At 49.8% G+C, this 16,472-nt stretch overlaps 1 protein-coding gene across 4 annotated transcripts in view; it reads right to left on the bottom strand.

Annotated features, from left to right (window-relative positions):
• The window catches only part of SCAP (SREBF chaperone), a 204,369-nt gene that overhangs the window by 44,593 nt on the left and 143,304 nt on the right, over positions 1–16,472 (bottom strand). For all 4 annotated transcript variants that reach the window (XR_012799373.1, XM_075588144.1, XM_075588145.1 and 1 more), the window contains exons 7-10: positions 12,613–12,785; positions 10,518–10,644; positions 9,661–9,773; positions 3,957–4,051 (exon numbers count right to left, since the gene is read on the bottom strand). Coding sequence is in view for 3 of the 4 variants with exons in the window: in XM_075588144.1 (XP_075444259.1) it covers positions 3,957–4,051; positions 9,661–9,773; positions 10,518–10,644; positions 12,613–12,785 (508 nt within the window). In the remaining variant the exon portion in view is untranslated. The remainder of the gene's footprint in view (positions 1–3,956; positions 4,052–9,660; positions 9,774–10,517; positions 10,645–12,612; positions 12,786–16,472) is intronic.

The raw sequence follows: 16,472 nt of genomic DNA, 5'->3' as shown, positions 1-16,472 counted from the left end.
ATGATCTCATGTTAATCTAAAGAGAAACAAACATAAGAAATATACTACGTTTTAAAACCTAAAGGATGCCAAGCGCCAGACTGGGTCCTGTCATGGATCCCTATAGTGAGGTCTTTATCCCTGAATATATACAATGATGCACGAATAAGTACGTTGGTCATCAGTGCTCTGTATATACTGTAGAGTCTTGCAAGCCGCGTGTAACAAACTGGTAGGTAGCAGCGCTGGCAAGAAGGTGCCAGCATAAAGGTGCAAAAAAGCAAAGCAAATCAACGTGAATGAAAGACTCAATGGTCTATACTTATAGCCTAAACACTATATATACAATGCACCCCAAGATAGGGTGTACAAAAATCCGTGCAATTAAGTAAGGCTACCTACAGTTTGCCAGGTGGTATGGCTGGTGATATCTACACAACTGTAAATATAGCTGATGTAATGACAGTGTTAGGAACGGCAAATATATCTCACCCCCCTATAGCGCATCTCCTAATTAGTACTTGCTGTTAGTTTGTAGCCTGATGCATGACAGGCAATATCAATATTGCCCGCTACAAAGTCATTGTAGGTCAGAGCGATCCAACGTGTAACCTGACTCAAAACTAGTGGTTGCCTCCGTGGGCCCACATCTCAGTTTAGCTAACTATAATCATAGGTGTATCAACCCAAGATGCCGTTACTCGCCGAAACCTAGTGTTTCGGTCGCTTCACTGACCCGACGCGCGTTTCGCTCCCTTGAGAACTTCTTCGGGGGTGGGCGTTGCCGAGATTCCGCCTGCCTTATGTACACCTCCGGTTGCCATGGTGACGTTTACCAAGGCTAACCCGTCTCCGTTTTCTACGGCAGGTACCGGAGCAGGACGAATGCGGCTATGGCCAAATTAAAAAGTACAGGTATGCTTAAGAATATATTAAACTAAGAGACCCTAATAAGATCTCTGGGGTTGAGTGTTTAAGGTAAAATAGAACATGCAATTCCAGGGATCTGTTACTATGTAATCTGAGCTCCCCACGATGATAATACTGTATGAGAGGCGCAATTCTTACTAAGAGGTGGCCACGTTCATTGTCACTCCCCTTGTGGTATATACCTTCTGAATTGTAATGATCATGTGCAGCTGATATGTGCACGGATATGTGCTTGAAGTAGGGCTGTTATCATATTGATTTTGCCAGTCCACATACATGGTGTTTATTATGCTTACAGTTGCAGTATATATAATGACTATTCCATATGCTGGAAATGGTGTACCGTTACTAATATATTTGTAGCCATGATTTTATGTAATACTCATTGCTGTGCTGACTCCCGTGTCCATGTATCGTTATGATTTCCATGACATGCCTCTTGTACAGTGAAATGATCCATCATCTCTGATCAAAGTATTAGACATCAGCTACCTTGTTATTAGATGTTCTTCGCATTACAGAAATCATGTCATACCAGTGGTACACCCTTTCTCCCGCAAACGTGTTGGGCTCGTCAAAAGTTACTCAGTACTTATACAGTTTAGATATTGTCAATTTTGTATATTTCAGACCAAGAGACAACTCCAGTTCTTAGCCAGGTAAGTAATGCACACTTGTTCTATTCCTTCTTACTAGTTGTATGTTTTCTAGGTTTTAATAGATTATACATATTGAAAATATCATGTGTTTAGTGTTTGCATAATTTCCAGGCTTTGTATTCATTTATTAATTATCTAAATAGATCATGTGAATAAATCACTTGGTCTGTAAGCTGACTACATCGGAGTATATTTGAGCCTGCTGCATGACACTCGCACAGAAAAAGATAATCTTTATGGACCGACTTACGAGGCTTAATGTCTATAAGATATTCACAGAAATGCTGTGTAAGTAAAGCCTGCGTTTAGTCCCAGAGGTGTTTGAGTCCCCTAAGGTATAAGTCCACTAAGCTTCAGATTTCAAAAGGATATTATCCAGATCACCTCGTCTGATACCAAGGGAGAAATGATCAATATCCTGGAAGCTCATATATGATGTGTCTCCCTTATGTACAAGGTTAACATGTCTGGATACCGGAGTATCCATTTTATTTCTGTGGGTACCAATGTGCTCAGGAATGCGCCTCCTAAGCTGTCTCGTGGTCGTTCAAACACCTACACGTCGCAGGATACACCCCTCCGATTGTTTTACAATGAATACATTTCTTAATTAAGGCATATGTCCCTTTAGTTTTGGAGTGAAGCCAGGTCTCTTGGCGTGAGCTTTGTGTTGGCTGTGCACCTGACGATCAGATAAGTTTCTTGTCTGCCTGTATATAACTGAGGCTGTCTTCCTCTCTGCAGCGGTCTTCCTCACCCTGCAGGTAAGTGCCGTCCGGGGAACCGTCCGGGTAAAATTATTCATATTGCCCGGGTACCATTTACCCGGTTTTAGAAAAATATAGGACCCGGCACAACACTAGAAAAGGGTTTAAGGCGAGAGAGAGCAGTAGAGGTGGAAGGGGTGGAGAGGAGACAGTTTTGGGTAGAGCGCAGCAGACGAGCAGGGGCATAAGGAGAGACCAAAGCTGATCTGTAGGGAGGAGCAGATGAGTGGAGATCCTTCAGGCTCAGTTTATAGTTCGTGCTTGAGTGCGCGCCTGGCGCGGTGCGCACCCGACGCTCAAGTGATTTCTGCACATACTGTTTCAGGTGATGGGGGGCGTGGCGGGGGCATGGCTATGACGTCATGGAGCTGGTTCGCCGTGATTGGCTGAACCACTCACGTGACCCGGCCGTCGTTTGAAAAGACAAGTGCGCACGCGCCATCGCACACAGTATAATCTCAGCCTAAGGGTAAGGAGGAGATTTTTGTGGGTGATCCCAAACTTGATAGGAAGCCAGGAGAGAGCTTTAAGGAGGAGATAAGCAGAGACTGTTCTGTGAGGAAGAGAAATTATTCTAGCAGCAGAATCTTGGATAGATTGCAAAGGAGAAAGTTGTGAGGCAGGGAGGGGGGCCTGTTAGCAGTAGGTTACAATAATCCAGACGGGAGTGGATAAGGGCGTGTATTAGAGTTTTAGCAGTAGGGTGACAGAGGAAAGGGCGGATCTTGGCAAATTTAGAGGCAGACGTGACAAGTTTTAGCCATGCCGTGAATGGAAAGGGAGGAGTCAAACGTCACTCCCAGGCCACGTGCTTTGGTGACAAGATAGATGGTAGAACAATTTACAGTGATGTTAAATGGGGATATTAGGCCAGATTTAGGGGGAAATATGAGGAGCTCAGTTTAAGACATATTAAGTTTAAGGCGGCGGAGCACCACCATGAGATATAGCCAGGAGGCAAATCAGACTTGGGACAGGATTGCCGGTGTGAGGGTCGGGGTGGATAGATATATCTTCCTATCACCTGCTTGGTGATTTCATCAACTCTTTTGGCCTTCAATATCACCTCTAAGTGACCGTGTGTAGTGAGAAAAGGAGAAACATGAGAAAAAAACAAACAGACAGATCCACAGGAGACGAAGACATGTTAGCAACAGAGATGAAAATGTGCGATGTGAGAACAAGGATAGGGCTTGAGAGTTTAGAATATGAAGGAGAAGAGGATGATCAACAGTATCAAAAGCCCTTTTGCCTATGCACCCTGTTGCCTATGCACCCCACACTATTACCCACGCACCCCGCACACTGTTGCCTACGCGCCCCGCACACTATTACCTATGCGCCCCGCATGCTATTATGTACACGCCCGCACACTATTACCTACGCGCTCCGCACATTATTACCTACACGCCCCGCAAGATCTAAATCTGTCTCCGAGACCAATGATATTATTATATTCCAATGACAGCAGGGTACCTTGATACAGGGAAGTAAAATGATCGCAGTGTGAAAGCCTGAGGCTAGAATATATAATATGAACACCTTAATTACTAACTAATGACATCATCTCATAGGAGGGTTTTAAATGTCCAAAGGCATTTGCACTGCCAGATGAACTCACCTGGATTGCAGGTACCAAGGTGAAGTAACCAATCAGAATAATTCCCAACTCGGTCGCCATGTTTTTCATTATAGACCAGCTCTCGTTGCTCAGTCCTGTGTACAGAAAGAGGAACGGATGTGAACCAGATTAAAATCTCTACAGCTCTCGCCAAGGCCAGCTGTAGCAGAAGGAACTAGATCACTTGTTATCGGCCATTACGTGAAGCCAATGGTAATTTGTCATTAAAGAAGCACTTTTCTGTAGGCAATTAAGAGATTTTCATTGAATGATATTCCTAAAGAGTGAGGCTATTGGCTGGAGACCATTAAAATGTTCCTATTTTGTGTATTAGTCATTTTTTTTCTATATAAAACTGTATGGGGAAGGAGGACAGTTCAGGAGACCAAGACAACGACCAAAAGTAAGATGGGCAGATGAAATCAGAAAATGTGTTGGAGCAATGTGGAGAAGCCAGGCTGCAGGACCTGGGACATCCTTGTGGAGGCTTCACATCCAGCAGTGGGGAGACGAGGGCTGAAGATGATATACATACACTATATATACACACACTGTGTTCAGGGAAAAGGGGGCCCCTTTGGTTTTTCATCATATTTTATATATCTCTTGCTCAATCCCCATGTAAATATGCACTATTTGTAAGTCTGTGATGTAGTTCAACACTATATAAGGAGCACAATGTAGACGATCAACTGATGTTCACTAAATTGATGTCGCTGTATTATGTCAGTAAGTACCAGATACGCTGCGGGAGGTTCATGCTCATTCAACGAGAAATAGGAGTTTTTTCTTCGTAGCTCGTAAATGTGTTAAACTGCAATAATCTAATCTAAAACACTAAGATCACTATAAAGATTGGGTTCAAAGTGTATTCACAATGTCCTCCTCCTCCCGCTGAGACTCGCGCCCGGAGATGAGAACGCCGCTGTGTGATTGTATAATGGATAACGCGCTGATCAGCTGCTCCCGCTCATGAACGATACGTTGTGTTTTACGAATGAGTTTTCCAGTCCTCCCAGCGACCGTCCTTTATCAGGAACCTTTTATGTCTGCGTTTTAATCCATAATTCTTGCTCTGTCTCAAGCACTTTATAACGCGCGTATCTTCTTCGCTAAACACCATTTTGTAACTACGCACTTGAGGTCATCACGCTGTCACCAATTCCAAAGAATATTTATTAGGTTATCAAATAATTCTTACATGTAACAATCTCCGTGACAGACCTGTAATTAGTAACACGGTCATGAAAATGTTGTGATTTTTCCGCAAGTTACAGCAGGGCCCCGCTTCTCGGCGCCCCGCTTTTCGGAGACAGAGAAGGGGGCCGCCATCTTGGATCCTCAGTCGCGCATGCGCAGACCGTAGTTTGCGCGCGCAGACCATAGGTCGCGCATGCGCAGAACGGCAAAAATGCCGTTTTGCGCATGCAAAATAACTGAAAATCGCCGGATCCGCTTTCCGGCGATTTTCACTATACGGCGGGCCACTGGAAGCGGAACCCGCCGTATACCCGGGGCCCTCCTGTTTAACAAATAAATAAAAGGGGTCCCAGGGTTTTAACAGTGTGTGTGTATATGTCTATGTGTGTGTGTGTGTGTGTGTATATATATGTGTGTGTGTATATTTGGTCAGCAAGCATCTACTCAGGTGAGGTGCATTCATGGTTAAATTTGATTTGGTTTAATGTCCTGATATATATACCAGGCCTGGTTTAATGTCCTGATATATATACCAGGCCTGGTTTAATGTCCTGATATATATACCAGGCCTGGTTTAATGTCCCAATATATACCAGGCCTGGTTTAATGTCCTGATATATATACCAGGCCTGGTTTAATGTCCCAATATATACCAGGCCTGGTTTAATGTCTCGATATATACCAGGCCTGGTTTAATGTCCCTCTATTTAATATGGCCAGCTAGTTGTGGTTGGTACATGTGACAGGGTGAAGTCATTTGCTAATGAGTATGCCTGGGAACCATACCTCTGACTGCTGACACCGGCAGTCAGAGGGTTAACCCAGTTAGAGTAACCTGAGCAATCAGGGCTGAATTAAGACAGTTGTCAGGCAGCTTGATAAGGAGGCGACTGCTTGTAGTAGGTGGCTGTCTCACACTACAGAGCTGTCCTGTCCAGGCTGCTGGATCCAGAAGGATTGCCTGGACTCTCTTAGGACAACAAAGCCAACCAAACAGATAAGGAATTGCTCTTATTTCTCTATCCATGAATGTGATTTAAAAAAGTGGTAACCGGTTTAGTCAGCCAGCTCGCAGCTAGGCTTATATTGGATAGTTAGCCTCCCTACAGTGGAGTAGGTGTTCCTTTTATGTTTTGTGGTTTCCTTAAAGGGACGGTGTGCCTAATGTTTATTTGATTGTGGAAAATAAACCACTGAAGGTAAAAGCCTTACCCACGGTTTGGGACTCCCACTGACCCTACCGCGAGGCCGTCCTGCCACAGGTGGATGTAAAGTGTCCTGAAATTGTTGGAGATTAAATCCTTCTGGACCTTGGTCTACCATCCACAGACTGGCGGATTGGTAGAGTGGTTTAACCGAACTTTAAAAACCATGCTTAAAAAGTTTGTAGACACTGAAAAGCGAGCTTGGGGTGAAATTCTCCCTTTCCTGCTGTTTTTATATACATAACACGTAATGGTAAACCTGGTAAATATAATGGTAACCTTACCCAGCCTAGAAATATTGCAAAGCAAGTATAAACCAACCTCACACTGATGATGCCCATCAAGGTTGAAACATGTCTGTGAGTGGTTTGTACTTGCGTTGGTAGTCCCATGGTGTGCTTAAAAGCTGTGTGAATGGCGATGCATTTGCTTATATGGGCTCCATGTGAATGGATATTCCAGGCAAAAGGTGACACAGTGTGGGCTCATTTGCATGTAATTTCCCAGAATCCCTTGCTGCAGTGGGAGCACTGTATGCTAGGTGATAATGGTTGAAAGTCAGGGGTGCAGATATATAACACACACACACACACACACACACACACACACACACACACACACACACACACACACACACACACACAGTAAAGTTATGGTGGGTAAAAAAAGTGACAAAAACCCTCCACAGTAAAGCATATAGCAATATATATTGCTATATGCTTTACTGTGGAGGGGTTTTTGTCACGTTTTTTGCAATATATATTGCTATATGCTTTATTGTGGAGGGTTTTTTGTCACTTTTTTTACCCACCATAACTTTACTAAGTGTGGTGAAACCTATCCCTGCTTCATTTTGCAAAGCCAGTATAACCAACCCCACACTGAGGAGACCCATTAAGGACGAAACAGCCTGTGGGTGGGTTTTCTGGCTATGCATCTTAACCCTGGCTGTGCTCAAAGCTGTGAAAATGAAGCAAGCTTAAGCTTATAGGGGACCAAGTTAAATGGTTTTGAAGCAAAAGGTGGCTTCATTTGCATGTCATTTCACAGAATCCCTTCTTGCAGTGGAAGTGCTGGGTGATAATGGTGAAAGGTGGGGTTTCCGACCTGTCTAAGACATGAAAATGAACATACAGTAACATTTACATTTGATATATATATATATAAATATTCAATTGCTCCTGGCGAGTGGGCGAAATTCAATTGCTCCTGGCGAATGGGCGACCGGATTTGTCGAGCATTATATATATATATATATATATATATATATATATATATATATATATATATATATATATATATATATTCACAGTGCTCGACAAATCCGGTCGCCCACTCGCCAGGAGCAATTGAATTTGGCCCGGTGGTGACCTGTAATGGCCGCCCCTGCAACGCATGCAGTTCTCCTTCAATTTTCCCCTGCTCAAGCCGAGAAAAAAAAAATCCCCTTCTCTGATTGGCTTGCCCGCTGCCAAGACTTTTTTTTATTTGGGGGGGGGGGGGGGGTTGGGGGATTGCTCTATATGAGCAGGAGCAGTGACGTCCGCCATCCTTTCCAGGGCTGTTTATACGAGGAAGTAAGTACTGCCCCTGCCTCATGCATTACCATCTCCACAGCCCGCCCCCCCTCCCCCCTTGTGCCCAACGGATGCTGTGTCTGCGTGTGCTATGCTGGGTCTGTGTGACATGCTGGGTGTGTGTGTGTGTGTGTGACACATGCTGTGTGTATGTGTGCTATGCTGGGTCTGTGTGTGGAGCGCCTGGGCTGGCTGGTTTGCTCTATTTGAGCAGGAGCAGTGATGTCCTCAATCCTTTCCAGGGCTGTTTATATGAGGAAGTAAGTACTCCCCCTGCCTCATGCATTACCATCTCCACAGCCCGCGTCCCCTCCCCCCTTGTGCCCAACGGATGCTGTGTCTGCGTGTGCTATGCTGGGTCTGTGTGACATGCTGGGTGTGTGTGTGTGTGTGACATGCTGGGTGTGTGTGTGTGACATTCTGGGTGTGTGCGTGTGACATGCTGGGTGTGTGTGTGTGTGTGTGTGACATGCTGAGTGTGTGTGACATGCTGGGTGTGGGTGTGTGTGACATGGTGTGTGTGAGAGAGAGAGAGAGTGTGTGTGTGTGTGTGCAAGGGAGTGTGTGTGTGTGTGTGTGCATGGGAGTGTGTGTGTGTATGTATGAGAGAGAGAGTGTGAGTGTAAGTGTGTGCGTGTAGGTGTAGGATACCAGAAGTGTCACCCAATCACGTCACCTCGTCAGTCACCCCACCTCGTCACCCCACCGAATCGCCCCGTCACCCCACCGAATCACCCCACCCAATCACCCTCTCTCTCTGTCTCTGACTCTCTCTCTCTCTCTGATCGTCTCTGACTCTCTCTCTCTCTCTCTCTCTCTCTCTCTCTCTCTCTCTGACTCTCTCTCTCTCTCTGCGTCTTTCACCCACACTCTGTCTGTCTGTCTCACACTCTGGATCTGGATCTCTTATTTACCCTATATATCTTAACAGCCCTATACTACACCGAAATAACCTATACTGCTTTCTTCCAGATCTGACTCAAGCTTCACACAGGAGACATCGGAATCCCCCCTAACCCAGAAGACAGGTAGGGAACACCTCCCCTCCAATGTACAACATTGCGGGAATGCGGGTACCTGGATATTGAGGGACTGCGGATCAGGTAAGATCCGAGGCGGGATTGCTGCTTTAAATATTGGGAAGTGGGGGCATCCAGACACTGGATAAGGGGTTCAGGAAACTAGTCATTCACATTTGGCTTTTTTTCTAAATCCGACATACACACACACACACACACACACACACACACACACACACACACACACACACACACACACACACACACACACACACACACACACACACACACACACACACACACACACACACACACACACACACACAAAACCAGGACTAATTGTAGTATAATGTAATACAATAAATAAACTTATGTCAAAAAGGAATGTTCTTACTAGGAATTTATTTATGTACTTTTTTAAAGCGGGGCGGGACTAGGTGGTGAGTAGATTTTTTGGTTCGGCGAGTAGATTTTTGGGTGATTTGTCAAGCACTATATATATATATATATACACACACACATATATATATATATATATATATATATATATATATATATATATATATATATATAAATATAAATATAAATATATATATATCTCCTCCAACACATTATATAATTTTGTACCACTTCTATCCCCTTTAAATGAATGAAAGCCCAACCCTATCCCTAACCCCGAGTGCGTGCCGCGGGCGCTCCTTACCTTGCGCTATCCGGAGTTTCACCTCCAGGTCAACGGGAGTCGACACAACCGATTTAGTCAGGACCAACACGTTCTCCAGGCCTATGACCACCACCAGGTACGGGAAGATCTCCCTGGGGAGTGGACACGAGACAAGGAGACATTCACTCATTCAAGCCGGGATTCTTGTATTAAATGTCAGAGGACCCCTGCAAAATGTCTCGGACCCCTCTGCGGTAAAAAGGGTCAGTCTCACTAGTCACGGAATGTATTAATATGTCTCGCGTGCCAGTAAGTATTACTGAACTGAAGTTATTTAAAGTGTATATGGGATTTTGGATCTGCTCTGAAAATGCAGACCCCATCTTCTATGCTAATAGGGCAGGGAGAGCATCCTGAAAGAATTAGCATAGGCCAGTGATCAAAAGGTAACTGCCCTAATTGTTTATACTGGGGGCAGGAACCAAGGAACTGAGTGTTTTTAAGTGTGATACTTCACACTTACAATGGAAGCCAAAATCTGCTTCAAAGAGATTTTTTTAGCCAAGTCGGCGCCTAGGGTTAAGAGATGGGTTTGAAATTGTATTTAACCCAGAGTCAGCCCTTACTCAAAGGTCTTCATGTATGTCCTTCATGTCTTTCGTGTCTTGATGATTATGAAGATTGCTGTATGAACTGCCAGTCCAGATATGACTGTTTCATCATTCCATCTTAAGTAAGTGTCATATTTTGTTTGTTATTTGTAGATCTTGTTGTGTTCACCTTTTTCAAGGAATAAATTATATTTTATCATATCTAAGCCTCGTCCAGTTCAACCCAGTTATATTTTGGTGTGTATTATTAATAGCCTGTCTCAAAGCTACCGTCACAATACGTACCCGCCGTTGAGCGTCGGGGTCAGTCCGAAGAGGGTGCACAAACCAACAGACATCAGCAGGGAGCTGAGAACCGTCACCACTGCGGCCAGCGCCAGCCCCCACTTGGACTTCACGAGGTCGATCTTTCCTGGAGTACAACAGAGACACGGGACCGGGGATTACACATTACACGCGGTAAGAGACACACAAGGGCGACAAGAGATACCTGTGACAAATAAGCCTGGGAAGACACATACAGAACATACAGTAGGACTGCAAAGGTCGGGGGGCTAGAGGCTTGGGTGGGACACGCCAAAGGCCTTCCCAACATGTGCCCTAATTACATCAGGGCTGTCTTCTGTTGTACTGACAAATCAGTCTGCTGCAAACTGGAAGGGGAAGTGAAGGAAGGCGCCTGACCTTTGGTAAATACACCTTGAAAGGTCAAGCTCTCGGTAGGAGACCTGCCATTGGACTGAACCCTTCAGTGGCAGAGATGCCAGCGAAGCACGGAGCAGCAGATTTGCTAACGGCCCTTGTGGCAGTGAAAGCGTTCTGTTCCTGCCTCTGAATTTCCTTTCACCTGCTACCGAATAATAGACACATGGCTCTGGAACAACTGAACAAAGAAGCGTAGCCACACACAACTGGAATGTGCGGCTTGCTGACAAGTCTCCCGAAGAAGTCATAAAAGGCAAAATAACACCGGGATTGTTACATTTCCTGGGCTTTCTTCTGCTTCTGTGTGTAGGGCTGGCTAAGAATATCCCATTATTGTAGTTTGATTTCTCTTAATTAAACTGATTCAGTATAACACAATGTGCGTATTTAGCACTGGCCAAGATTGGAGCTGAACGTTTAAAACGCCCCCCGACTCCTGAAATCTGCACACTGAGTATGATTAGGACGCGCCTTAATATCAAGGCTGCCAATCCTCCCTCATACCTCATAATGTGCTCTAACACTCATTATTGTTAGGCCAAATACAAAAAGGTGCCACCCAATACTGATGTACTCATTTACTCAGCACTATCGCAACTGGACTAAAACAGCTATTTCTATTTAATTCACGCGGGAAAGATCAGAAATACAGTACATTAACATTTTGATACATGGCGCCATTCTGCACAATGTGGGCACCTAAAGTACCTTTTGTCTAAGTAGATGCACCAAGTGCTAGAGTAGGGTTACCAGTTTGTAAACACGGGAATTCGTGACACCTGCTAATGATTCCTATTGCAAATTAATCTTCTGCCTGTGTCAGATCACCGTGGTGGCAAGAAGCTGGGCCGCTTTTCTTCTGCCCCCACTCCCGAGTCACCTGCCTTCCTCGCCCTCTCCCTTCCCCGTCTGTGCAAACTCAGCCAGGAGCACATAGAAATAACTCCCTCACACTGTAACCTGGGCACAGACTCAGGGCATATCGCAAATGTGTCACTGTCCTGCAGAATTCAATATAGTTGGCAACCCTATATTACTCTAGAGGGGCCCTGTGCACAATTTGCAGACCCTATATTACACTTGCGGGGCCCTGTGCACAATTTGCAGACCCTATATTATTCTAGAGGGGCGTCGCACAATTTGCAGACCCTATATTATTCTAGAGGGGCGTCGTACAATTTGCAGACCCTATATTATTCTAGAGGGGCGTCGCACAATTTGCAGACCCTATATTATTCTAGAGGGGCCTTGCACAATTTGCAGACCCTATATAATTCTAGAGGGGCCTTGCACAATTTGCAGACCCTATATAATTCTAGAGGGGCGTCGCACAATTTGCAGACCCTAAATTATCCTACAGGGGTGTGCACAGAGTGTTTGTAAGGAGGTTTATTCCTTGCTTTGCAGTGACAATGCCGGGGTTGCACTGCCGGGCCCCCGCCCGGGTGACTGCCCACTCCCCCTATATAGTGAGAGGGAGCGGGGAACGCTGTGACGCCCGTGTCTGCTCGTGCAACTTCAAAAAAACAAACAAACACAAAAAACACGTAGCAAAAGATAATTTGCAGCATGTGAACTTCTAGTTTTCCCCTTGTTAATCCCGCCCCAGTAAGCGCACAGACCCCGGGGTGAGGAGCCGCCCCGTCCCAGCCCCGCAGTGTCTCCGGGTACGTACGGGTGGAGAAGTAGATGTAGGCAAACAGGATGATGTAAGTGGTGACCAGAGGGATGAGCTCGGCAATCCCAATCTCCTCCTTAAAATGCACGTGGACAATGTGGTCCCCCCTCACGGTGCAGTTGGTGCTGGGATGAAGTTGCTTCAGGCGGGACCTCAGGCTGCTCAGGAACCTGGGAGAGAAACACAGGAGCCGCCATGTCTAGACCGGGGAAACAACAAGCAATATAGGGTCGGGTGGTCGCCCTACTAAGGCAGGGGTGCTCAACGCCAGTCCTCAAGTGCGCCACCCCCCACCCCTAACTGGTGGCTCAATCGTTCCCTGCTTCAGCACAGGTGGCTTAATCAGTCCCTCCGTCAACACAGGTGGCTCAACGTTCCCTGCTTCAGCACAGGTGGCTCAATCAGTCCCTGCTTCAGCCCAGGTGGCTCAATCGGTCCCTGCTTCAGCCCAGATGGCTCAATCAGTGGCTCAGTCGATTAAGCCACCTGTGCTGAAGCTGGGGATAACCTTACAACCTGACCCGTTGGGGGGCTTGAGGACTGGAGTTGAGCCTCCCTGTATTAGAGTATTACTGTGCACACTTATTGTACACTCATAATCCAACACTCTTGACCAATCAGTGGCCTTTAAATGTAGACCGCATGCGAGTCGCCTAGAACTTCCTGCTCTGCTCTTCCATATACCTGCTGCTCCCTGCAGGGTGTGTGCTGGGAGCTGCACCTGTACCTGCGTCTCCCTGCAGGGCGTGTGCCAGGGAGCTGCACCTGTACCTGCGGCTCCCTGCAGGGTGTGTTCCTGGGAGCTGCACCTGTACCTGCGTCTCCCTGCAGGGCGTGTGCCTGGGAGCTGCACCTGTACCTGCGTCTCCCTGCAGGGCGTGTGCCAGGGAGCTGCACCTGTACCTGCGGCTCCCTGCAGGGCGTGTGCCTGGGAGCTGCACCTGTACCTGTGTCTCCCTGCAGGGTCTGTGCCTGGGAGCTGCACCTGTACCTGCGTCTCCCTGCAGGGTGTGTGCTGGGAGCTGCACCTGTACCTGCGGCTCCCTGCAGGGTGTGTGCCTGGGAGCTGCACCTGTACCTGCGGCTCCCTGCAGGGCGTGTGCTGGGAGCTGCACCTGTACCTGCGGCTCCCTGCAGGGCGTGTGCTGGGAGCTGCACCTGTACCTGCGTCTCCCGGCAGGATGTGTGCCTGGGAGCTGCACCTGTACCTGCGTCTCCCTGCAGGGTCTGTGCGGGGAGCTGCACCTGTACCTGCGTCTCCCTGCAGGGCGTGTGCCTGGGAGCTGCACCTGTACCTGTGTCTCCCTGCAGGGTGTGTGCCTGGGAGCTGCACCTGTACCTGCGTCTCCCTGCAGGGCGCGTGCCTGGGAGCTGCACCTGTACCTGTGTCTCCCTGCAGGGCGTGTGCTGGGAGCTGCACCTGTACCTGCGTCTCCCTGCAGGGCGTGTGCCTGGGAGCTGCACTTGTACCTGCGGCTCCCTGCAGGGTGTGTGCCTGGGAGCTGCACCTGTACCTGCGTCTCCCTGCAGGGCGCGTGCCTGGGAGCTGCACCTGTGGCTCCCTGCAGGGTGTGTGCTGGGAGCTGCACCTGTACCTGCTGCTCCCTGCAGGGTGTGTGCTGGGAGCTGCACCTGTACCTGCGTCTCCCTGCAGGGTGTGTGCTGGGAGCTGCACCTGTACCTGCGTCTCCCTGCAGGGCGTGTGCCTGGGAGCTGCACCTGTACCTGTGTCTCCCTGCAGGGTGTGTGCCTGGGAGCTGCACCTGTACCTGCGTCTCCCTGCAGGGCGTGTGCTGGGAGCTGCACCTGTACCTGCGGCTCCCTGCAGGGTGTGTGCCTGGGAGCTGCACCTGTACCTGCGGCTCCCTGCAGGGTGTGTGCCTGGGAGCTGCACCTGTACCTGTGTCTCCCTGCAGGGTGTGTGCCTGGGAGCTGCACCTGTACCTGCGGCTCCCTGCAGGGCGTGTGCCTGGGAGCTGCACCTGTACCTGTGTCTCCCTGCAGGGCGTGTGCTGGGAGCTGCACCTGTACCTGCTGCTCCCTGCAGGGTGTGTGCCTGGGAGCTGCACCTGTACCTGCGTCTCCCTGCAGGGCGTGTGCTGGGAGCTGCACCTGTACCTGCTGCTCCCTGCAGGGTGTGTGCTTGGAGCTGCACCTGTACCTGCGTCTCCCTGCAGGGTGTGTGCCTGGGAGCCGCACCTGTACCTGCTGCTCCCTGCAGGGCGTGTGCCTGGGAGCTGCACCTGTACCTGCGTCTCCCTGCAGGGCGTGTGCTGGGAGCTGCACCTGTACCTGCGTCTCCCTGCAGGGCGTGTGCTGGGAGCTGCACCTGTACCTGCTGCTCCCTGCAGGGTGTGTGCTGGGAGCTGCACCTGTACCTGCGTCTCCCTGCAGGTTGTGTGCCTGGGAGCTGCACCTGTACCTGCTGCTCCCTGCAGGGCGTGTGCCTGGGAGCTGCACCTGTACCTGCGTCTCCCTGCAGGGCGTGTGCCTGGGAGCTGCACCTGTACCTGCGTCTCCCTGCAGGGCGTGTGCTGGGAGCTGCACCTGTACCTGAGTCTCCCTGCAGGGCGTGTGCTGGGAGCTGCACCTGTACCTGCGTCTCCCTGCAGGGCGTGTGCCTGGGAGCTGCACCTGTACCTGCGTCTCCCTTCAGGGCGTGTGCTGGGAGCTGCACCTGTACCTGCGTCTCCCTGCAGGGTGTGTGCTGGGAGCTGCACCTGTACCTACGGCTCCCTGCAGGGCGTGTGCATGGGAGCTGCACCTGTACCTGCGGCTCCCTGCAGGGTGTGTGCTGGGAGCTGCACCTGTACCTGCTGCTCCCTGCAGGGTGTGTGCTGGGAGCTGCACCTGTACCTGCGTCTCCCTGCAGGGCGTGTGCCTGGGAGCTGCACCTGTACCTGCGGCTCCCTGCAGGGTGTGTGCTGGGAGCTGCACCTGTACCTGCTGCTCCCTGCAGGGTGTGTGCCTGGGAGCTGCACCTGTACCTGCTGCTCCCTGCAGGGCGTGTGCTGGGAGCTGCACCTGTACCTGCGTCTCCCTGCAGGGCGTGTGCTGGGAGCTGCACCTGTACCTGCGGCTCCCTGCAGGGCGTGTGCCTGGGAGCTGCACCTGTACCTGCGTCTCCCTGCAGGGCGTGTGCTGGGAGCTGCACCTGTACCTGCGGCTCCCTGCAGGGCGTGTGCCTGGGAGCTGCACCTGTACCTGCGTCTCCCTGCAGGGCGTGTGCTGGGAGCTGCACCTGTACCTGCGTCTCCCTGCAGGGCGTGTGCTGGGAGCTGCACCTGTACCTGCGGCTCCCTGCAGGGCGTGTGCCTGGGAGCTGCACCTGTACCTGCGGCTCCCTGCAGGGCGTGTGCCTGGGAGCTGCACCTGTACCTGCGGCTCCCTGCAGGGTGTGTGCTGGGAGCTGCACCTGTACCTGCTGCTCCCTGCAGGGCGTGTGCTGGGAGCTGCACCTGTACCTGCGTCTCCCTGCAGGGCGTGTGCTGGGAGCTGCACCTGTACCTGCGTCTCCCTGCAGGGCGTGTGCTGGGAGCTGCACCTGTACCTGCGTCTCCCTGCAGGGCGTGTGCCTGGGAGCTGCACCTGTAACTGCGTCTCCCTGCAGGGCGTGTGCCGGGAGCTGCACCTGTACCTGCGTGTCCCTGCAGGGTGTGTGCCTGGGAGCTGCACCTGTACCTGCGTCTCCCTGCAGGGCGTGTGCCTGGGAGCTGCACCTGTACCTGCGTCTCCCTGCAGGGCGTGTGCCTGGGAGCTGCACCTGTACCTGCGTCTCCCTGCAGGGCGTGTGCCTGGGAGCTGCACCTGTACCTGCGTCTCCCTGCAGGGTGTGTGCTGGGAGCTGCACCTGTACC

The sequence above is a fragment of the Ascaphus truei genome, chromosome 2 (assembly GCF_040206685.1).
Source record: "Ascaphus truei isolate aAscTru1 chromosome 2, aAscTru1.hap1, whole genome shotgun sequence".
In the NCBI taxonomy this organism is placed as follows: domain Eukaryota; kingdom Metazoa; phylum Chordata; class Amphibia; order Anura; family Ascaphidae; genus Ascaphus; species Ascaphus truei.
Note: the sequence above shows the minus strand (reverse complement) of the source record. Positions and strands in the feature narration are given on the sequence as shown.